This window comes from Agrilus planipennis, unplaced genomic scaffold (genome assembly GCF_000699045.2).
Source record: "Agrilus planipennis isolate EAB-ADULT unplaced genomic scaffold, Apla_2.0 scaffold59, whole genome shotgun sequence".
NCBI lineage: Eukaryota > Metazoa > Arthropoda > Insecta > Coleoptera > Buprestidae > Agrilus > Agrilus planipennis.
The window spans coordinates 413286-437367 of NW_020438942.1; the positions used below are offsets into that span (position 1 = coordinate 413286).

Here is a 24082-nt window from a genome sequence, read left to right on the forward strand (position 1 = left end):
CGAACGACGTGGGTTTCCCAGGTGACTAATAAAGGACAGAAAACGCAAGAGTTTGTTGCACCTTTATGCACTGCGCGATAAGCAACCGCGCATCAATTTCGCCATTGTTAGTTGTCAGTTGTCCTTGACTACACGTCAAATGGGATGCGCATTGTCATACTACGCAGTGAACCACCAAGCACAACATGGTGACGTTTTTATATGCCACCCGCGCGATATATATTACGCATCTTTGTATGATTTCTTTTTAAAATTTCCACATATGTTTCAGAAATCGTAAACACATGGTCTTGGTGACTTTGGAATATTCATTTCATTGTCTTCTATTGCATGTAAAAATTGATTAAATTCATATCAGCTTATGACAATCAAATCAACCTAAAGAAATTCCTATATCAGCGCGAATTTGTTTTCCGGTTTTACCATTATCAATAGATAGTGCAATGTTAGGGCAAGTCAATAAAAAAAATTGTTTCGCAACGGTATTTTGGTACAATAACTTTTGACTTATTATGACAACTGAAATTAGCTATTGTTTTAAATCTGTTATTGCATCATTGCTTGTATATTCTGGTTTAAAAATAAACTTCGGTTGGTATTTTCCACCGTGGAAAATCCATGCGATCTGTTAAAAATTGAAGTCCTTATCGCCAAATTCCAACGTTTTAAATAAGTGCAAGGCAAATATTTGAAAGTAATGACGATCGTATTTCTTTAAAAGATCTTTAACCTACATAGAATATAGGTACGTCTTTTATTTACTTTGATCATTTGGTTTTGTCACCATGACAAACACGCATCTATTTTTTACATTGTCATTAGCGAATATCAACAAAGGTATAGTAACAGTGGCGGCTCGTAATACAAATTACCTTATTACTTTACGATGAGGCAGAAGGAGGTATCTCCTTCCTATTCCACGCATGTACATCGCGTCGTTTATCCCTTTTATCGGGATTTACCGTTAATCCAATTCCTATCGTCCATGTGCATGAAAACTTTAATAACTTGGTATTCAATAGGGTAATGGCGATAATTTTTATTGGATATAAAGGCCCAACATCTAAGGGATAAAACAGAAGATATTTTAACAATATGTGCCCAGAAATTTTTGCTTTATCTTTCTACTGGTTTTAATATTTGTAGACTTCATTATATTAAACACCCCGTATATTGATTAAACAAATTTACACAATTGTTGATAATTTTGTGTAGGTACTTTTATAGATTTATAAAATACGGATTACATAACTTTTTGTCACAGAAAACGGACGCGTTCTTGCAAAGGAATGAGTTGACGCAAAAAGTCCAAACTTCAAAAATTTATCATCATGATCATCATAGGCCTTAGTCTTAACGTATAAATATAGGATATGATGAGGCATAAGTTTATCACAAAACAAATAACAAATTTGTGCCTGTATTAATGGATTATTGTTTATTCTATTATTGTCCCATTTTTCCAAGGTGATGACAAACGGAATCGGAAGTAGTATAGAGGTCAATTATTGGGATATTAGGTTTGAATAGGTTCCACATTAATTAAAATTAACCGTACATTTTCCTATCATGGTCAGAGACAGAGCGTACTACACCTATGAATACTAATAAATGGCATTAGTCTATTTCTTTGCAATATTGACCTTTCAACTGAACCTAATCTGCTTCGCAATATTTATACGAAAATATAGTTTTACTGAATTTATAAACATTTGCTAAATTTAAATTTTCAGATAATAATTAATTACCTAAACTAGATTACATGATTGTCACAGTTGAATGACGTCTTCATCATCAATTTGAAATATTTGTTAAGGTGCATCTATATCCTTTGTTGTCCAGAATGTTTTGCATGAAAATAACCACAAGCAATTTCATGATCAAAGTGATAATATATATTTGCAGCGGTTGCTAATTTATTTAAATAAATGGTTCAACGCGAGGGTATACGTACCGAATAAGTATTTAGGTCAATTTTGTCCTATACCTACTAATGGATTCATGAACTGATGACGATTATGTGTGTCCATTGACGTCAAACATTTCGAAAATATTTTTATGATAATTGTAATCATGTAGACGCCCTATTTTATTAAATTTCTTAAAAGACTACTGGACTATCATATTTTGTTCCATTTACCAGGCGTAACTAAAGATTTCCACTTAATGGAAAGAAAGGTTATTACAGGAAGAAGGAACATTTACTCCGAGGTCATTCTTGTAGATCCCTGCTATCTGACAGCGGTAAAGTTTCTTTTTTTTTATATGTCGAAAGAAGACAAGACGAATTTTGATCATCTTCTAATATGTTTGTAAGTAGTCCTTCATGTCTCAGAAGATGTCCTACCATCCTACATCTTCTTCTCTTCATTGACTCCCATAACGCTCCTTCTTCTTAGATCTCCACTGCTTCCAACTATTTCTTTTCCGCAGCGTCGACCATACAGAGTTGTACCCGAAACATGCATTTAAAGTTTTGAGTTTTGCTAGTTTGAAAAATTGACGTATTTTAGTTTGCCAGTTAAATTAAGTCGAAGTGTCCTTTTTTTCCCACAATAGACAACTACGTTAAAAAAAATTACAAGGATATTCCTCTCCTTCTTCCTCCTTAAGATGATTCTTTCTGGATTACCAGCACAATAAGGGTCTTAACCAATACCATGATAGATGAGCTCTTGGATATTTACAGCCTTCTCATGAGTATTTGAGTTGCTTTTTTCTTTTGTGAAAATTTCGTGAAATGATAGAGGGAATGCAATTTTAAATTTTGTATCAAAGTGTAGTTGTATATTTTCACTTTTATCTTGCAGGACCTTGTCGTAGTAAGAACCGATTGCAAAACTCTAGCAGTCCTGCTGTTTAGACTGATGAATGGCAGTCTCTTCTTCCATTGCAGTTTTCCTGCCCATTTACATTCAAAATATTCAAAAATTTAAGTCTAACAGACATGGTTTCAGCCTTGACCTTAGTTTTCCAGAATATGCCTTTTTAGCAAAATGTGCCTTTAAAATCCTTTTTTGAAGAGATCAAAATTACTTCGCCCATCACCATTTCTCATTCATTATAAGCCCATCTTCGACACAACGACACTGTCTTTTTGAGTTCTCTTTCTTCCTGCTAGAGCGAGTTAAATATTTATTAAACTAAATGTTGAAGATACCGTGGATAGAGAAGGTTAGAAATGATGAGGTATTAGAATGAGTAAGAGAACAGAGGACTCTATGGAAGTCAATAAGAAATAGGCGATATAGGTTAGTAGAACACCTTCTCAGGCATAAGGTCTATTCAGAGACATAGTAGAGGCAGAAACAGAAGTTAGGAATGGTAGAGTTAGACCTAGATTAGATTACTGTTTGCAAATAGTTAAGGATATGGATTGCTCTAGCTTGAGGGAAATGCGAAGATTAGCTCAGGATAGGAAAGAGTGGAGGTGCGTGTCCAAAGTCCTAAGACTGACTGATGATCTTATGATGATGATGAAACTAAGTGTTGTTGGTGATTCAGACCATTTTGCTTCGAAGATTTTCGTCCTTAATAATAACTTTCTCTATGAAATTCTACTTCAGCTTTGTTTAAATGCTCTTGCAACTTTATGGATATGTTATTCAGTAAGTAAAATTATATAAAGCTGCACACAACCAACTGGATTTATGAGCAGTCCATCTGGACGTTCATGATGTTGAGTACATACAGCCTTCTTCCAATTCTATGTATAAATTCATAAAAGATGCTATAGTTAAAATATTATGAAGCTTATGTTAAGCGAAACAATACTAGTGATGTAGTTTTTAGACAATATACTTCATGAATGTTTTTTTGTGGTTTTAATTTCTGTTTAAACTGTGAACCATTTTCAAGAAATGAAGAGACAAATAATGATCAAACAATGATAAGCACGTGTTGACAGTCGTGACTCCTATTGAAGCATGTGAACATGTAGGTAAATTATACAATTTTAACCAAGTTAAGGCAACAATCTACAAAACAGGATTAAAACATCTCCCGTATCTACGATTTTACAAATAAGTGGATACGTAACAAAATATCGCACCACAGTTTGAAGGCGTGGCTTCTTATCATTACTGACTGGCATAAAATTGGAGATTGCTATTTTGAATACGGTGGCGATGACGTTAATTAAGTCCCATACACACACAATATGTTAATTTCAACGATTAATTTCAAGGCTCGCTGGTATCTGAGAGATAATGATATAAATTCTTGTTTTACTTACTTACTTACTGCCACCATGGCGGTATCTTCAATAATTATAAAACATCCTATTTACGTAATGCGATCAGAATACGTACATACTTGTGTTATAATTAAAAATTTGAGATAACTACGTCTTTAAATAATTAGCTTTAATTATACTATTTTAATCGATAAGTTTTACAATTCCAAAATGTGTGACCTAATGTCTCCCAACAACGTGATTTCTTGAGGAAGAGAGAATTACAATAATAATTAAAATTAATAATTCCTTACAAGGATTGTAATATATTGTATTAGACTTGAGATATGATTATTTTCACCATAACAAAGTAATAAATGCATGTCGGAATCAATATGATATCTAACTTAATAATCAACATTCCGAAAATGATTAAAACATCATGCACAGGTGAATATTGGATGTGATTGATTTTGGATTTTATTTCAAATACTTTGGAAAACTAGGATGTATATATGCAGACTTAACTTCTTCACATTCATGTTCACAAAAATTTCACAAAATTTATTTTAAAGTTTCCTTGATGCTTTCAAATTTAAAAATCATAATTCATGTTAGATTTATCCTTCTAATTTTAGGTTTACGTATTTAATACACTAAGTAGCTATAATTTAAATTCAAAGAAGATAAACCTGAGTTTCCAAGAGCATCGTCTATAATTTTCCTAAATTGGATTCACTAGCGCCACATAGTGTGATGTAGTTGCATATTTTCCTGTGGCGCTGTGTAGGAAATTCGAAGAAACAAGTAGTTTCCTTCTTTCACACTTCAAAGTATTTTCACCAAATCTATTTTTCAGTTAAGCATTCCTTAATTTGTTGTATGGATATGCAAATATTACAGTTACAAAAACACATGTTTTAGTTCAATTACAGATGGCTTGTGTGTAAGCAGTTCACAAAATCAATTACGCCTTTTTCTTTCCATTATGGTAATCTTTTGTAACTAATTAGAAACCAACCTGAGTTTGTGGGAATCTATAAAACACGAATAAATACTGTAATCCTGCAGCAGTGTTGTTGCAAGAAATTTTCTATTGGTCTTCGGAAAATGTTTTTCTTTTGTTGTATCGTCAGTCAGATATTTGTATGAATAGAATCCCAAGTGTGTATAGATAAATGCAAATAAATAATACTCAATTTTTAATTCCCTTACTTATTAGTTTTATTCACATTATTAAAATAAAACACTGTTTCACGAAAATATATTGTATTTTACAACAGAGTGGCACCATCATGTGATGAAATAAAGAAGGTTAGAAATGAGGAAGTTTTAAAAAGAGTAGGAGAACAGAGGACGCTATGGAAGTCAATAAGAAATAGAGTGGATAGGTTGGTAGGACACCTTCTAGAAATAGACCTGGATTAGATTACTGTTCATGAATAGTTAAGGATGTGGGAAGATTAATAGGTACAGGATAGGAAAGAGTGGAGATGCTTAATGCAGATGCGACTTCATTTTTTAAATCGCCTGGATATCAAATCGTAGTAAAAAATAAGATTAGTAGACACTACGATAACTTTATTAACATTTACTTTAACAGATATAAATATGATATGAAACGTGTTACAATCAGCCTAATCAGTCTTGAATCAGCCCCACCGGCTAATCTTACCCTTTCAGACATCGAGAGTTATTTATTTTCTATTTATTTTTATTACCTATTAATGCTGAACTTTCCTGCTTTATATTCCACTTATTTTCAATTATATTTCCTTATCCACTAAGTGAGGAAAGATAGGCGAGCATTATCTCAAGTACTTTTTAAAAGATTTGCCTGCAAATTCTTCTAAAACATTATTTACTTGCATGAAATACTGTGGGAACCACGTAATCAGACGATGGATTTGATTCGTTTTGTACTTTGAAACCTTTCTGTGATCGGATCCATCACAGGGTTTATAGGAATCACAGGGGGTAGTCATCTAAATTAACCGACGATTCACATTCTGCGGTGTAATTAAGTGGAACGAAAGGCCTGGTCAGTTTAAGAAATGTATTTAGTGGGCATAATACTTCACATTCTGGTATAACCATTTCGTGGATGTCTGGAGTGTACGTGGAGTTTTCGTATAAAACCTGGAAAAGCGATACGTCATTATGATTTCGGTGGAATTTTTGTATAGGATGAAAGGAGAGATGGAGTGATGGACTAGCTACATGCGGAGGATTGGGACCTAGAAATTAAATGGTAAGTGTAGGTAGTATCTCTAAAATTGAACTTGTCCTGTTGTAGTTAAAACTTTGTTGGTGAGAGAGACATTTGAAAATACTAAAGTTGTAGAGGTTCTTGGAACTACATGATGACGAAATAATTATTGTGGATTTTTGCAATAAAAAAATTCAAGAAAACGTTGACCAAACGGTATTGTATGAAAAGAAATAAATGTAAAACAATAATACTGGTAAGGGATGAAAAACTAGGGAAAGAGCGAATATAAAGATTAGAAGACGTGACTGATTTTCGGTATCTAGGAAGTCAGATAAGTCAGTATGGAAGGAGCAGTAGAGATATAAAACATAGTATAGCGCAGGGTCGGATCGTCTTTAACAAAAAGAAGTCACTTCTATGCTCGCGATCGGTTAAATTAGAAATTCGAAACATGGATGGTGGGTGCGTCCAAGAAGAAAAAGTTAGAAGCGTTCGAAATGTGATGTTACCGAAAAATGATGAGGATACCGTGGAGAGAGAAGGTTAGAAATGAGGAGGTTTTCGAAGGAATAGGAGAACAGAAGTCACTATGGACGTCCATGGGAACTAGGCGAGGTAAGATAGGTATGACACTTTCTTAGGCATGAAGGGCTAGCTAGAGACCTAAACTAGGTTACGGTTCACAAATACTTAAGGGTGTAGTATGTTCCAACTTTATCGTTAGTGAAATGCGAAGTCGCTCAGGATAGAAAAAATGGAGGTGCGTGTTCAACCAGTCTTAGGACTGACGAACTTATGTTGATGAGGAACTAAACATTGTGTTTGTGTGTTTATTATTATGGACTCATAAGAAATTAAACTAGGCAAAACCGATTTTCTGGAGAAGGGTCTTCACCATTACCTTAAAGCTGTATTGCTCAGAATATTTTCCCTTGTGAAGCTCCAAAATTACTGCGCTGCTGTAAGGTGGAATGTGCTGTTTATAAAGCTTTAATGTCGCCAGAATATTAACTATATTATTTTCGTGTCCTGAAAATAAATACAGTTTCCTTCCTTTTGGTTGCAGTCGATTTTCTATTTTCTTCTTCGAAAGATCGATAATCTTTTGAAGAATATGTCCTGAAATTAAATGATTGGTACATTTCAGTAACGTTACTGTAGACGTCATTTTGTCTTAGGTATAGGGAATCAGAGATAACCAACAGTACACCGAAGTACTAAGTTCATTAAACAATTGAGATTTGATTTCGTTTGGATTATTTCTGTTGTTGAGTTGAGAATTTTCAAGATTTTGTTCAGAAGATATGAAACTTGAAAAATTTCGAAGCGATGATTTTAAAGTATGTAGTACCAAATCATCAGCATTATCAACTTTTTGATGTAATGAGAATTCCGAATTTTCCTGGAGTTTGATTAGTGTCGATTAGTACGAAGAAAATCAAGTAGAACAATCACATGTCGTCGTCGGTTGGAGTTGCTGCCTAACGTTTCGCTAGCACAAGTGGCGAGCTTCTTCAGAAATCCTTTCATCTCTGATGTTGGATGTAGAAGCAGCTCCAACCTCCGACTGACTTTAGACCCGAATCAAGACAGTATCTGTTCACCTACTGGCCACAAAATCCTTTACCAATTTGTCTTTAGTTATTTCAAATACCTACTTAATTACATTCCCAAAAAAATCAAAAGTATGATGATGATGGCCATGGAAGTACAGTGCATTTATTAAAAAGAGTTACTTTTGTCAATGTTCTCGAATTTCAAAAGCATAGTTTTGGATTCCCTCCTTTTGACATATTTCATAAACTATGAACTGTGATTTATCGACGAAAACCCCACTGTTTGTCTTATAGGACTATCATACAAACGTTGGAATATAGTTATTGATATGTACGATTTCTTACCTCCATTAAGTCTTACTAGAATTTTATTGTAGTTTTCAAACATACACTGAAAGGATCCTATAGTAGCGAGAGGTTCAGGGTATACACTTTTAGCCCATTCTGGTACAGTCAAATTCATTAAACTCTGTAACAAATATATAGAAAAGTTATGAGATATGTACATTTAACTATTCACATTTTTCTATATATGGATGACGACGTTCACACACAACAACATCAATACCCCACAATCAGTGGTAAGAATGCATGGTTCCAATGTCGGCAATAGAAATATCGGCCGGTTTAAAATAAAATAAAAAAAAACTTTTGGGTGTTTCATTCGCACCAGTCACTAATGGGCAGTCTCTCCGGACTACGCCGGAAGGTAGGGCATAAGATCTTCTTCAGCCTCCTTTCAGGAATCGTGGGAATGGATGGGTGGTGGTGGTGGTTGGAGTGAGAAAGAGGCGGAAGAAATAAGGACCGAAGGGAATGAAAGGCTATCTGTGGAATATTACTGTCCCAGTATTTGCCTATGTGATCCAAGGAAACCACAGAAAAACTTGGACCAAGGCAGATGGAGCCGGAATCGAACCAGCGTCCTCCAAAGTATTAAGCAATGGTCTAAACCTGTAGGCCATGCCGCTCGGTTTAAAATAAAGGGTCCCTACCTACCTTTACAAGGAATAATGACAACGACTCAAGAAACTTTCATTACCTTTGAATGTAGGTTTTGATAAATTCGTAGCGCATCATGGAAATTATTCACAACTCGTCCGCTGTTTTCCGAAATATACTTAAAGACGCTATCATATTTTCGATAAATGTTTTTGACCTGACGAGATTTCATAACTTTATTCAGTATTTTTACATATCTTGGACAGTAGGGGTCAGGTCTTTGTAGAAGCTAAAACAAAACAACAATTGTATAAATTTGATTGTGTATCATGTAAAATACGAATGTTCTATGACAAAATTAAAATTTCAATAACACTTTCAAAGATACAAAAATTAAAATGCGTGAAAGTGTTTCACAAACAAAATGTTAGTTTATGTAACTATAAGTAACTGTAAACAATTTCTAAATTAGTTAATTCGGTTCAATTATTTTACGAACTGACGAATCACATGAAAGAAAGGGTGCAATTCCTTCTCCAATGTTTACAGCTTTTTATTGAACGTGAACAGAATCTAATAGAGCATATTTATTCAGCAGTATGATCGTGTTATTTATTGAGTCTATCGATGTATGAAGCTAAAAAGGGTTGATGATACAAGTGAAATTAAAGCTAGGAGGATGCTTCAATGATTGATTTGGATTCACATGAGGAAACTGAAAAAATAGGTCTTTGACATTTAGTTAAAGAAGATATACCTATAAAAACCCAAAAAAATTCTAAATATTCAAATTTGTGAATCTACTTGGAGTATTGTATAGTTCTATTCTACTATTTATTAGATCCAACACAGTCAGAAGTGAATTTAACTATTAAAGCCAGATGTATCAATTGCGACACTGATTTCGGAGTCTGGCCTTAAAATTGCCATAGTACGTCTAGATTTTGAAACACCCTAATAACTCCTGGTTTCAAAAAAATCAGTTTTTGAGACGGCTATGGGCATTACTATATGAAATTGAAGGATAAACTAACCAACAGAAAGTTATCTTCGATTTATCATTTATGGAGAATTAGAATCTAACCTTTGCACATAAAAATGTTGATATATCTTAATTTAAAAGAACAAATGATGTTAATTTGGTATATTGGTTTTGGAATCGCAAAATTTCAACATGGCGGAGTTTTTCAGGAACCATGTATGAATACGTCATCGTAGAATGACTTTGTTTTCCGATTCTTATTTCAGATGTCCAGAGTGGTCTTTAAAGGAAAAAGGGTAGTCAAAAAAGATCGTACTGCTTTGGCAGATTGAAACCAGGAAACGCAAAGAGGCTAGTAATTTTAGATATATTTTTCAAAGGCCAGCTGAAATCTTTCTCCAGAATGGTCCTCAACTCCAATTTCAAATCCAAAGAAGACAAATTAGCAATGTTTAGATTTTGGAGTTAAGGTATCTCAACATTTTGACACATTAGGCCAATAACATGATGTGGACAACTTTCTGACTAGATTTAGAGCTTCGTAAATGACTGCCGCTATTCTATTCGTTGATCTGCGTAATTTTTGGGTAGGATTTAGCTATGTCTGATGCTTTTCTTATTTGTAAATGTTCTCCTAACGACACATAAATGATGTACAATCTGGTGTTACATACATGGTCATGTTCTGAATCCCGAATTGTATACGGAATTGGTTGCCACGGCATTTCAGGGTTCCAAACTTCCGAAGGACTTGGCGGAAACATTCCGGCAAGTAAAAGTAGAGCACTTATTTTGGTACGATCCCAATCTGTGGAAAACGTGGCAACATTCTGTGACGTGTACTGAACAAAGTTTTCGTACCTTTTCCTCAGTTTCTGTCCCAGAGCAAACATCCTTTGTTTTCCTTCCTACAAAACAAACAAGCAAACGAGTTTTATTTCAATTAGATTCATTAGATGTTTTGGCCAACGTGTGGTTTTCCAGCCACGTTAATCTAAAAATATCACCGGGTTCTCTAGGACTTTTCTAACATCAAAATCTTTTAAACACCCCTGTATTTATTAGACTAATATTACTGTATTATTTATATAAAAACATGGCTGGAGGTATTTGTACGAATGTTCATATAAAACATCGTATTTTTGAAGAGATGATGACTCCCTTTGATGAATGCGTAGAATATTCCCATTCTTTGCTCGCCACTGCTGCAGATATATAAAATAGTAAATACTCTAAATAATATACTACCAATTGGAAACAATGTTTGAGATAGGAAGTTGTTAATAAGCTATAAACAATATACCTGTACATATTGCAAAAATTTTGAAGTCAACTTCGATAACCTTTCGATAAATAAATCACATGCCTTATTAGTAGTAAGTGTTATGTCAAGATAGAGTTACCAAATGAGTTCATGAACATTATATTAACAAATAATTGATTACTTTTTTAGTGGAAACATTTTGCGTCCAAATATTCATATTAAACACAAATTTTATGTTCTTTTATTGTATTGGATCAATATTCACTTTTAACTTTACTAATTAACTCAATTATGATTTATATTATTCATTACAAAAGCAAGACGTTTTGAAAATTACAATAATATAATTACCTAAAATGGTAATATTGTTAGAAGAAGACTCTTTATTTATCTAATTTGTATATTTATCGCATAATTTTTGTTGAATAATAATAACAGTAAAATTTTGACTAATTTTTGGTAATGTTTATTATTTACTACACCAAAATACTCATGATAAAAATTTCTATTACGAAAATATTTGCAGTGTAAAATTCTTCTATAATAAATATTATTTTGAAGTTCATTTTACTCAGAAAATGAAAAATGTGGTCAATCAACATACCTTTGTAATGTCACCATACGTAAGAGGATGGAAATAACTTATTGGATATTCATCATTGGGATACTGTTCATTAGTTTCTGGAACTCTTTCGGAATGCCGAAAAATCTACAAAAATATTTTCGGTGAAAGAATATTTTTATTAGTTAGTTATAAAACGTAGAGACATCTGCAGTCTGGGGCTGTTCTCTGTTAGGTAAAAGGTCATTCTGGATTACAAGCCGAAGGGGTTGATACTTCACATTGTTTTTTATTGTTAAAATAGTGCGAACTTTTGGTGTATTGAAGAAGAAGACGTAGAAATGGATCCACGTCTTTTACCTCCAAATCGCACTATGTTAGACAGTTGACCATACATTTGCTGTTGCAAATGGTTTTGAATAATATAAATCATACCAATCAATTGTTCTAGGGGTGCGGCTCATGGATAAACCATGATAAACCATGTGGGGGAGGAGGAATTAAAAAATTGTTGCAAAAGAGACATGTGGTTTATAGACAGCCCTAGCAAAAATTTGATCACATTATTTGATATCTAATATTGTCAAACCGATCCATTTTTTATGAATAGTTATGAAATTTTTACCACTCTGCTATGAAACATCGCAAGACTTTTAATTTAATTCATAAATTAAACTAACAACGAGAAAATAAAACGTTACAGATAATTATGTAACTTTTAGAAAAAACTAATTATCTACTTAAGAACTATTTTTCACTGTTTTTTTCTCAGAAATTAATTTGAAAAGAATTCAAGTTTTATAACCATAACGTTCAAAAAGTCATGCACATATTTTTTATGTTAAATAGTATATTGAATTTTTGATATTAAACTGGAACCCTGAAATGGGTTTTAATTCTTCTAAAATATCAGTTTTCAAAATAACCTAAATTTGAATTAAAAATTAGGTTATTCGGCATATTGAGTTATAAAAAATAGCAATACTTACTATAAAAACTAGTTTCAATTCAGTTTCCTCGTTTCCTATGGGATGGCCACCCCCGCACGTAAAAACAAACAGAAGCAAAATTAGTTTCTCCATCCCGATTTGCAGTATCCAAGAGCAATAATACGTTTGTGAGGTGGAAGCTTCAGACAACTTTCTATAAATCTCACCTTTGACCCAACAATGGTCACTTTCATGATATATACCGTTTGCTAAACAAAACATTACAGTGGGAGTTTGAGTGAAACGCAGCGTCACCGCATTGCTTATCGAAGTGATAGCGAATCTCGAGTTAATTTCCTTAAACAGGACATAGGTACTTAAAAAATTATAAACTACTGAACGAAAATACTTGAAATAATGCGAATTTTATAGTTCTAATAAAAATTAGAACATTTACTTATTATCTTCTCGTAAAATTATCACGATGGCAATCCCTAAATCCCAATAAACTCTATATTGATAAATTAATAATCACATACTGTAGCTACAAGTAATATGCACAACGTTCCATGTTTATATCTTTTATTGTTTTATCGATCAGATATGTTCACCGGTAACAATGTAAAATAATAGTTTATTGGATTAACACGTCTTTATCTTCTCCAACTGATACTGATTCTAGTTTCCTTGAATCCTTGCCAGGAAAGCGTTTGGATATTGTTTTATTTCAGTTTTGGTGAAATGTGTTTAGTATATTCATCGAAGTGCGGACTTCTCCACTTTTTTTTACATAAGTTACAATGAAGGTTTTTTTTTAATACGTTTGTTGTAATCCACTCACTTTCTCAATAAATTGTGATAAGTTTGACGAAAATGTTATATGCTATCGCAAGGGTCAATATGTGATCCCATTTCATTAATGTGTGGGTTCAAAACTGATATTTTTTCAGCACATGATTATTAAATCATTATAAGCAATGATAAAATATAAAATAAAACATTTTTCAATTTAACATAACTTTATTTTATGGAAAGGAACTTGAACTCATCATCCAAAAGAAATGTGCTATCATCATCAATAAATTACATACAATGCGATCTGTACAATGCCTAGAATTCATTAACAATCATCTGTAATATTTCTCATATCTTTAACATGAATTAAAATTGGGTTAAACTAATCTAATAAAAAATAAAAACGTTTAAGTTTAGCAACGAATACCACTAGATGGCGATGTAGGTACTGCTAATCAAAAAGTCTTCAGTCAGTTAGATATCGTAAAATTATGAAATGATTTTCTTATGACCTTTATCAAGAAAAAGACAAAAAAGAAATTTTATCTTTTCCTACGTTAGAAAATATCTAAAAACATGATGAAAGAAAACTAGTTGTAATTTTTAATCATGAGAAAATACTGTTCATAAACGAAAGTGCTTTCTAGGATACCAAAATAAAACACCATAAAAATACTTTTTGATAAATAAATAAATCAAAATCTATATTAAACTTATTTACCTACTTTATAAGTAAAAATATTGGTGTTTAATTTGTAATACTGGTTTACTTGATGATGTAGGTAGCAATTTCAATGATATTTCCTTCTGTAGAAATAAATACCTTAAAACAAATATTTGGTAATAAATAAAACTGCTGTATCTGAGCCTAATTAAGTATCAATATTATTAAGCGTTACAGCTGTCTCCTTTTTTTGGTAGAACATCATAAAATAAGGACTCAAACTTCTTTAAATCGCACAGTTCCGAACATCCTGGTATTTTCATTACTTGTGGTTCAGATTTTCTGTAGTCTTCGTAGTAAATCTAAAGCAAAGTCAATTTGAAGATATTTTTTAAAGTTGTTCTAGTTTTAGGGAAATGCTAAGATTAGCTCAGGATAGGAAAAAGTGAAGGTCCGTGTCCAACCAGTCTTAGGACTGACGACCTTATGATGATGAAAGAAATGCGAGGATTGACTCATGATAGGAAGGAGAAGACGTTATGATCGATGTTTTAGATATCATAAATTTATTAATGCTACTATTTATTGGGTTGTTCGGAAAGTCATTTCGTTTTCCCGACAGAGGATTTAATTGTATTCTTTTGCACCCAACTTCACATTTAAGCCGTATATTTTTTATATGCTTTGAGAGCTCATATAGCAAGGCTTGTGTGTGAAAAATTCCAATTAATTCTACGCAGTAGTTTTTGGTTGGTGCCCTTTTAAATATGGAGAGCGATAAGCAGCATTTTCGACATATCTTACTGTTTTACTACAGAAAGGGTAAAAATGCTGTTCAAGCCAGAAAGAAATTGACTGATGTGTATGGAGAAGGTGTGTTGACAGTACGCCAGTGCCAGAACTGGTTCGCTAAATTTCGATCCGGCAATTTTGATGTCGAAGATGCACCACGTTCGGGAAGGCCGGTTGAAGCTGATAAAGACGCGATAAAGGCATTAGTTGATGTGAACCGGCGAATAACAACACGTGAGATCGGATTGAGGTTAAATTTATCAAATTCAACAGTTTATGACCACTTGAAAGGCCTGGGATTATCCTCGAAGCTCGATGTATGGGTTCCCCATGTTCTCACAGAGAGAAATCTGTGTCGCCGCATTGACGTCTGCGATTCGCTTCTCAAACGTCACGAAAATGATCCGTTTTTGAAGCGCATCATCACTGGGGACGAAAAATGGGTTGTATACAACAACGTCAAACGCAAGAGGTCATGGAGCAAAAAAGATGAACCGGCTCAAACCATTTCCAAAGCCGATATTCACCAAAAAAAGGTGATGCTGTCTGTTTGGTGGGATTTTAAAGGAATCGTTTTTTTTTAGCTTTTACCGGATAACACAACGATTAATTCGGAAGTCTACTGTCATCAGCTGGACAAACTGAATGATGCACTTCAACAGAAAAGGTCAGAACTAATCAACAGGAAAGGTGTAGTGTTTCACCAAGACAACGCGAGACCTCACACAAGTTTGGTCACTCGCCAAAAGCTTTTACAGCTTGAATGGGATACAATGCTACACCCACCATATTCTCCAGACCTGGCACCATCGGATTATTATTTGTTCCGGTCACTCCAAAATTTTTTAGACGGTAAAACCTTCACCTCAAATGAGGAGGTCAAAAACCTCCTCGATCAGTTTTTTGCCAGCAAAGACCAAAAATTTTATGAGCGTGGAATTATGCTACTACCAGAAAGATGGCAAAAGGTGTTGGACCAGAACGGTCAATATATAATTTAATAAAGTATTTGTTTATTATACGAAAACTGTCTTTCATTTCCACAAAAAAAAACGAAATGACTTTCCGAACAACCTATAGTTACAAATACAAGAAGGAGTTAGAGATAATAGAACTCAGTTCAGATAAAGTATACAACTTGGAACTCACCCTCATGCCGTACGATTCCTTCACCCGGCTAACTTCGAAGAGAATGTATGAACCGTACGGAGGAATATGCAATCGTTCAAAAATTCCCAGAGCACTTAACATAACTCCTACATTTCTTTCGTGTCCTGAATACAGAAATATCTTTCTATCCTGAGGATTTAATTTACCTTCTATTTTGGCATTCGTATCTTCTATAATTTTTTTTAATAGGGGTCCTGAAAGAACCATATAAATTGATACTAACAAACCCATAAGAAATATTTCTATATTGTAATTGCACTTCCGTAGTTTTTTTGACTAATAAACAAGAGCGAATTTAAAATTTCATTGATATCAAAAAAAAAAAAAACTGATGCACGTTATCTGAATAACGTAATACAGCGGGAATGGCAGTGCAAATGCTTTCACTGATCCCTCTACATAAATAAACAAATAAATTAGTATGTTCAATGTTCATATTGAAACTAAAATTTAGTAAGGTAGTGTCGCCGAAGGTGGCCCGGCTCCTAAGATAGCCCACTTTTAAAAAAATACGGTTATGATTATTCGAAACGTTTTAAATTTTGCGGGTTTATGCTACTAGTGCCATAGACAATAGTGCAAGTGAGTTTCATTACCGACGCGTCGCCATTTTGAAGGCAGATGACAGTTTGCTTGGTCATGTCAAGACGATGCACGTTTTATAACCTACATTATCTAAATCATTTAGAAAATTTACAAATTCAAAACAAATCTCGTTGCTCTAAACTGTGAAAATTTATATTTAATCTATTTGTCAGCGAATTATAGGTGTGTTATTATTTTATTTCCTTTTTCGTATTTTGTGAGATTATACCCAATCAGAGTGTAATTTCCTATCATGGCCCATAATATAATTCCCAAACATAGCCCGGGCCTTCTTAGGTTTAAGTTCTGATTACGGATAAAGTTATTAAGTAAATTCACTTTTGAGATTTTTTTCAGTTTTTTTAGAAGTGTACACACTCAGTTAAAGACAGTAGCGTCTAATTTGTTTTAATTAATTAAGTATATTTTGATTGATCTCAAAGTTAATTTTCAGTATTCCTTAGATAGCCCACCTGTGAATGACATTAAAAAAAATATATAAAAAATACCTGATTTGTTTTTATTTTTGATAAGTAACTTTCAAAGTTGATCGCAAACTTAAATGTTATTTTATTTAGTATTTTGTTTATAGTTGATTTTCATTTTGATAGATTTAAGATAGCCCACATTTAAATTTTTGGTTGATTTTTTTAACTTTTATGAATAATGTTATGAGAAGGATGTGTTTTTATTTTCAAGGTTTATGTTAAAAATGTTTAAGTGTTTATAATGCATATATTTTCATTAATATTTTTCGGGCCATCTTGAGCGACCAGCTTCCCAAGATAGTCCAATACCAAGTTTCTAAAAAGCGTTTACATTTGTGTTAAAATGCCAAAAGCTTTACTACTTTTTTTAGATATCTTGTTTCTCAAATAAATATATTACAACTTCCATTATGTTTTTTCTTTACTTTACTTATCTGCAAAATTTTACGAGGTTTTGAAATTAAGTGGGCCTTCATTGGCGCCTGTACCTTAGTTATCTTTTTATATTAATCAGTTGGCAGTCTTTACGAGAAAATGGTATGGTTGCCCTTACGTTTGCTGTTTGACAATATTTGTGTTTATTGTCATGTTTCTTTGTTTCTTAAGCTTTAAACTTTATACTGTGTCTCTTAATAAGTATTGGTCAATAGACTGTAATTCTGAGAACAAATGGAATCCATATTTATAAAAAATGCTGATGCGCATTGATAGAGGTTACATCAACATAACCTAGCTGTTTTCCGCATAATCTATATATTTGGAGAGGATTTTTCAACACTGGCTTGATATGTCGCTAATCACTTTTGCAATGTGAAAGACCACATATATGTTCCAACGGTAGTAAATGTATATATGAATAAAATAAATACAAAAAGAGAGATAAAAACTGACCAGCAGAATATTTTGTGAGACTTTTGGTTCCGGTGTAAAGAGGAAACAGTTTACTTCCGGCTTTGGTTATATCTTCCGGCCACACTTTTTTGGTCCAGGAAGGTAGCTCGAGTCCCCATTCTTCCTACATAAATACGTAATTTTTACAATTATTATTTAATGTGGCAAATCTTTAAAATTATGCCAACTATTTTGTTTGCAATATTGAAAAAACTAGGAACTATAAAATTCGTTCGTAGAAACGTGTAAAACTGTAACTAATTTTTTATCATAGTTGTGATTGACGTTTTACGATTAGTTGAAAAACGATAACCTATGTTTTTCCTTATTACTATGTTAATTAATACATGCCTACATTGGGTTTTACGCCTTTTTATCTGCGAAACGTTTTTTCTTCTAATTTTACGTTGACCAAAGGAATTTTTGAATAACAAAATTTGCTGTTAAGAATTTACCTACACTTTGAGCTTTAGCATTGTTCAACAAAACATTAGGGTGTACGAAAGGTTATCTTTGATGAAGCAGGCGCAACGTTATGTAGAAATCCAACAGGACAAATTTTACATATAGATAAATTTTTACAAACGGATAAAAACTAGTGGTTGGTAGTGTCATTTATAGCGCGAGTAATGAGCAAAATTGGTTCTGGCCTTGTACAAAACTACAACCAAGAATGACCGAACAAGACCAAAACTAACACTGAAACCAAGTCCAAATGTGTAAGACCAAGGAAATCCAATAATAATATAGAGATGTGATAAAAGATAACTAACTAACTATTTCAGTTCCATGTAATAGTTCTAACCCAATAAAAAAATCTAAAGGTATTATTTGCATTAACTGAGTAATATTATGTATTAACTTACTTCAGTGGCTAGAGAAAAAAATAGACCGTAGGGTCCTAATGGGTTAACCATATTTTCGCCTGTATGTGTGGACAGATATTCGTACAAACGTTCATCTTCACTAAAAAGTTCCATGCCTTTTGGAGAAGCCATATAGCTATTCAATTCATTCGAAAATGCAGGACAATTGGTCAATGGATCTCCAAGAAGCTGTAACAGTGTACTTCTAGTAGATGGAATGTTGCCACAATTACGAATTAATAGAGACTGTACGTCATTGAGCAGAGGTTTGCTTTGAAATCATTTCAAGCTTTTTATTGGTTTCGTTGTTAGGGATATAAAATTGTTAAACTAGTTCAGCTACGTATGCCTCAATTTAGAATATTTGTGAATAAGGGGATAGAAGGCGTTTAATCTTGAAGGTACCTGAAGTATCACAAACAGCATGGTGTATGCCACCTGTGGCTCAAGGCACATAGAGAAATTCAGTATGACCAACAAAGTTCATTTACGTTGATGGATATCTATTTGCTCAACTGAATCCACGATGCAGTTCACCTCTACGTGCAAAATTAAAAAAAATAATGTAGTAATGCTGGTGGGCGGGCAGTCCCTCCGGACTATGCCGGAAGATAGGGCGGAAGGCCCTCTTCAGCCTTCCTTCAGGAATCTTGAGAATGGGTGGGCGGTGGTTCGGGTGAGAAAGGTGAGACGGACGAAATGAAGACAGAAGGGAATGAAAGACTATCTGTGGAATATTACTGCCCCAGTATTTGCCTAAGTGATCCAAGGAAACCACAGAAAAACTTGGACCAAGGCAGACGGACCCGGAATCGAACCGTCGTCCTCCCGAATGCTATGCAATGGTCTCTACGTGATAGGCACGTAACCAAGTTGAAAAAAGAAGTTCATGGTAGTCGCAATTTCGATCTTGCTGGATCTCATCAACGCATCTGTCAAAACTGTTTCAAGATCGAAATCGTGATCCGCTTCATGAGCTACTTTGTTGAAGATACCCAATTGTAAATGTCACCATCAGAAGTAGAGTCTTTTAAGCTTCCGATGATGTTACTCAGAAGTCTTATTATTTTGCACCAGTTGTCAGGGAACTGTGTCAGATACATCATTCATATGCGAGCATCTGAAGATGCGATAGAGGACGAAACTTAGACAGTATATAACTTGATGCAGTGTAAATCAGCAGTCCTGAACTGCTACTTAAATTTTGTATTTTTCAAGCAAACCTTACTAGCCCATCCCTTTATTTAGCAAGAGTTAGACTAAAGAAAATTCATTACTTACAAAGTCTTCAGGTGCCCCCATATAATTGTAAGGTATTGGTTGCCAATCTAGACCTGGAAGCCATTGTTGTTTGCCTTTTGGTGGGAACAAACCTGCCAAGACCAGTAATAGAGACATTTTCGTTCTGTTGAAGTCAGTGGATCGAGCATCTAGCACAGAAGGCGTGTAAAGGTCACCCAAGAATTTACTATACTTCTTTTGTATGCTCTTGCCAATGTTGTATTCTCGTAGTTTTCCTGCCTACGTTGAGTGAAACACAATTTTATACATATCATTCCAAAAACAACCGTTTCGTCGCCTAACTTACATTGACAAGTTGCCCATAACCATAGGGATAAAACGTTTCATTGATGTAAGGGTCCTTTCGGTACGTTTCCTTGTCTCTGGTTCTGTCGCCATGTCTAAACACCTTTCAGGTAACACAACAGGGGTTATAACAAAATATAAACCAAGTGGAAGGAAAATTTTATTATTAAATTTTTAAATATGAAAGTGATTTTATTTTTTACAGAGAAATACTTATTTTTTTAATGAAATTTATTTCGAACTAACTTAAACTTTGACCAGTTTTTAGTTTTAGTAAGTAATTTTTGTTCTTTTCGATTTTCCTACTAGTTTAATGTTAGCTTCAATAAAATCGATTTTAAGTAATAAGAATCGGAATCGGAATTCATTTTCTTGCTATTAGTTCTATTTCAACTGTAATAGTGGTAGAACATTATCACTTTCGACAATTTTTATTCACTTTCTTGATAGTTTACTATTTTACCGGAAACACAAAGTTTAAAAGGAAATTAGATTAGGTATGTTTTACCTATTATGCATACAAAAAAACGCATACATATAATCCAATTGAGTAGCGATAATTTTGCAGGAAGGTGGGTGATGTTTTACAATGTTGTTTATTTTTGCCTGCTACAACAGCTCATTGTATTAAACTTATGAACTTCTAAATGATTAAAAAGAAATTGGCGGAAACTATAACCGGATTGGCTTACAATAAGCACATGTCCGGTTTTGACGAACTATTTAAGGTCCATTAAACTTAAAATTGTTTCGAATATAACGAGCATCTTTTGCGATATTTTTTAGCACCTTCGACTAAATCTGGCCTGAAGGGAAAAGTAATAAAATAACAATTTTTGCAAATATATATAAACATCTTAATCACTTATTTACCCTAAAGAAGGCATGAAACAAAGGCAGAACGTTGTAATTGCAAAGTTTAAAATTTTCATTTATCTTTTATTGCATGGAATTAACCACTCAAACGAGGTATGATCAAAATAACTAAAATTTTTCAAATAATACACTAATTCCACCGTACGTTCAAAAGACCGCAAATGACTACAGTCCCAGGTGGAAACAAGAAAGAAGATACGTCCATTCCTATCATTGATGGACGTATGAGGAACCCCAGAGTTCTCGTCATCTCCAATGTCTTCTCGACCTTCCTGAAAGCTTTTCTACCATTCGTAAACTCGTGCTTCTGACATAGTATCACTGCCAAAGATTTTCTTTGACATTTTGAATGCTTCGCTGCTCTTAATTCCGTTTTTAACATAAAATTTCACACCAACTTCCGGATTCAAAGTTTTCTCACATAAAAAATCTTCAAACACGTGGTAGGTTATCGGCAGTGCAATCAATACGCGAAAAAGAAGACTGAACTAGATAAAGAAGATATAGCGCGAGTTATTTTAAAATTCTCGTTACTTTTTGATCACACCTCATACTTACAGCTGGCAACTGATATTAAATATTGCCTGAGGTAGTTAACTGGATATTCAAAATATAAAAAACTTTGCGAAAGAAAAAGTTATTATTACGATAACTACAAAATTACTATGAATCAAAATAGCAAACTAAAGTTAAAAGGAAGATAGTTACCACATGAAGAAGCACTACATCATCCGGATTGAAACGGTCTTCAGCTTCCTTTTTTGGAAACGGTGGAAAAATGAAGGCGGTTGCGAAACCAAGCACGCACAAAAACGCGCACAGTGGCACTGCGTTGAATGACATGATGTGAAAGAACACGAATTTGAAATGCGCTTTTTAAAATAGGCCTTTATCACCGGTAACCTATAGTTATGATATGCACCATGCTATCTGTAGTTCTAGTTATTTATATAAAAGTAGGCGGTAGTCGATAAAAATAATGAATAAACGATTTAAAATATGGTAAATACCCTGTCAGTGAAAGAATTTGCATTGACACGTAATTTACATTGCCAATGTATGAACCTACATGTCTACAGATGGGTTTTGCCAGGTGAAGAGTTACATTCTATCACTGACGTATGGCCATAGGCATGGGTACATTGGATTTGTCACATTTGCAATTAAATTTGTAGAATTTCATGAAATTCGGACTACATCTTCGGAGAAAGACCGCACAGGTGTAACATTGACCTTATGGTTCAGTAGATACTTGATCAAATTAGGTTGTTAACTTATAAAAGATTTTGGAAACTTATTTATTTTTTTGATCCTCCAAAAAAGGAAATTGTCCAGGGAATGTTGACAAAAATAATAAAGTTAGGAATCACTATATACGGTTTAGATGATGAATTCAATAAGAATGTGTAGTAATTGAGGCAAAACGTATAGGTACCTATTGGTCAAACAAGTAGACCCTTTTTAGACAGAATACAAGAACATAGAAAATGCTTTCTGACTAAAACCACAAACTACAAGTTGCGCTAAATATTTAATAATAATAAAAATTAGAAGCAAACAAATTAACTAAAGAAATTCCATCTAAAAGAAATTTCACTTTACACTAAGACAATTTTTAATTAGTTTCAAATTCCGATGTTCTTTCCCTTGATCAAGTTACTGTGATACAGAAGTAATTACCGTGGATTATCAATTAATTATTAAAGACTCTTTTTGCCTTTTTGGTAAAGTACCCTAAAAATGGTTTTCCTGTTTACTGCTTTCATGTTATAGGAGTTATCTATTATTTAGTGCTTTGGGTACACTTATTAAACTGAATACAATTCTAAATTAGGAAAATGGTAATTTCCATGTGTAAAGTGAATTAATTTTAACATTTAGCATATCTTAACTTCCTGCAATTGAAAACACAATGTTTTATAAATCAAATTTTGATTAAACGTATAATAGTAACTTTGGAAACATTATAAATTGAACTTATTGGATTCTTTTGAGATTTTAGCCAACGCTGGAGGCCGTTGAATTCTGCCCATTTGAATGCAGGATGTCAGACGTTAATAATAACAGAACAGTTATTGGTTTTACAAACGTTTTAGTAACAAAAAGTGTGGTTTTAAAGAGCACGATGTTGCTGTTAATTTCACAATCTATTTTCGCTTCCAAAACTTCCAATTACCTCAGAAAATCTACGTAATAATTGGAAAGCATTCATCTGTTTCTTATAAATACTTATTAAATTATCTATAAATTTATTTGCGTACATTATTTAGACAGGTATATGTCCAAAACAGTAATAATTGTCTGGAAATTTGTAGGTAACGATTGTTAGTTATTAATAATCGGAAATAAAAAATACCATACCAAATGTAGCAACAATTCTCATTTTTAATTTTATCAGTTGTTATATATTATCGTGCAATTATGTAAATTGTTTGAAATTAACCTTTTCCTGCTACTGGACAACGCGAACTGTAGTACATAGGTTGTGCGGCTGTGAAATCCAGTTTATGACATGTAATTAATTAATCACATTTAATTCATTGATTCAGTTTTATTGTGATCCGGAAAGTACTACTACTATTGTGCCTAGAGAAAAAGGAAGGAATTTGTGAAAGGTTACACATTTCGGTTAGTAATTTATTAATCATAGTAGGTGAGATCAATCACGTCTGAGATTTTTATTGAACACTTGTTTAAAAAACTTTTGTATTTAAAAATTGTAGTATCTGCTAAATGCTAATGTAAAA

General features: G+C 33.3%; 1 protein-coding gene across 1 annotated transcript; it reads right to left on the reverse strand.

The window, feature by feature from the left end:
* Positions 1 to 5740: 5740 nt before the first annotated feature.
* Positions 5741 to 22254, reverse strand: LOC108737876. The gene is made up of 14 exons (XM_025974579.1): positions 22044 to 22254; positions 20461 to 20562; positions 20154 to 20393; positions 18873 to 19061; positions 18007 to 18130; positions 16022 to 16236; positions 14311 to 14442; positions 12682 to 13041; positions 11735 to 11839; positions 10541 to 10774; positions 8985 to 9173; positions 8288 to 8411; positions 7288 to 7505; positions 5741 to 6313 (listed from the first exon to the last, which is right to left on the reverse strand). Exons 1-14 carry the CDS (start codon positions 22176 to 22178, stop codon positions 6143 to 6145), a joined length of 2538 nt encoding a protein of 845 aa, XP_025830364.1. The 5' UTR covers positions 22179 to 22254; the 3' UTR covers positions 5741 to 6142.
* Between the last annotated feature and the right edge of the window lie 1828 nt (positions 22255 to 24082).

Excerpts from the sequence above, each read along its gene's own strand:
- LOC108737876 (XM_025974579.1), bottom strand. The coding sequence starts at position 22,178 with ATGTCATTCAACGCAGTGCCACTGTGCGCGTTTTTGTGCGTGCTTGGT. Across the intron at positions 9,174-10,540 it reads GGGATTCAGAACATGACCAT|CTTCTACAAAGACCTGACCC; the intron begins GTATGTAACACC and ends GTTTTGTTTTAG. Across the intron at positions 7,506-8,287 it reads TCTAGTAAGACTTAATGGAG|GACATATTCTTCAAAAGATT; the intron begins GTAAGAAATCGT and ends ATTTAATTTCAG.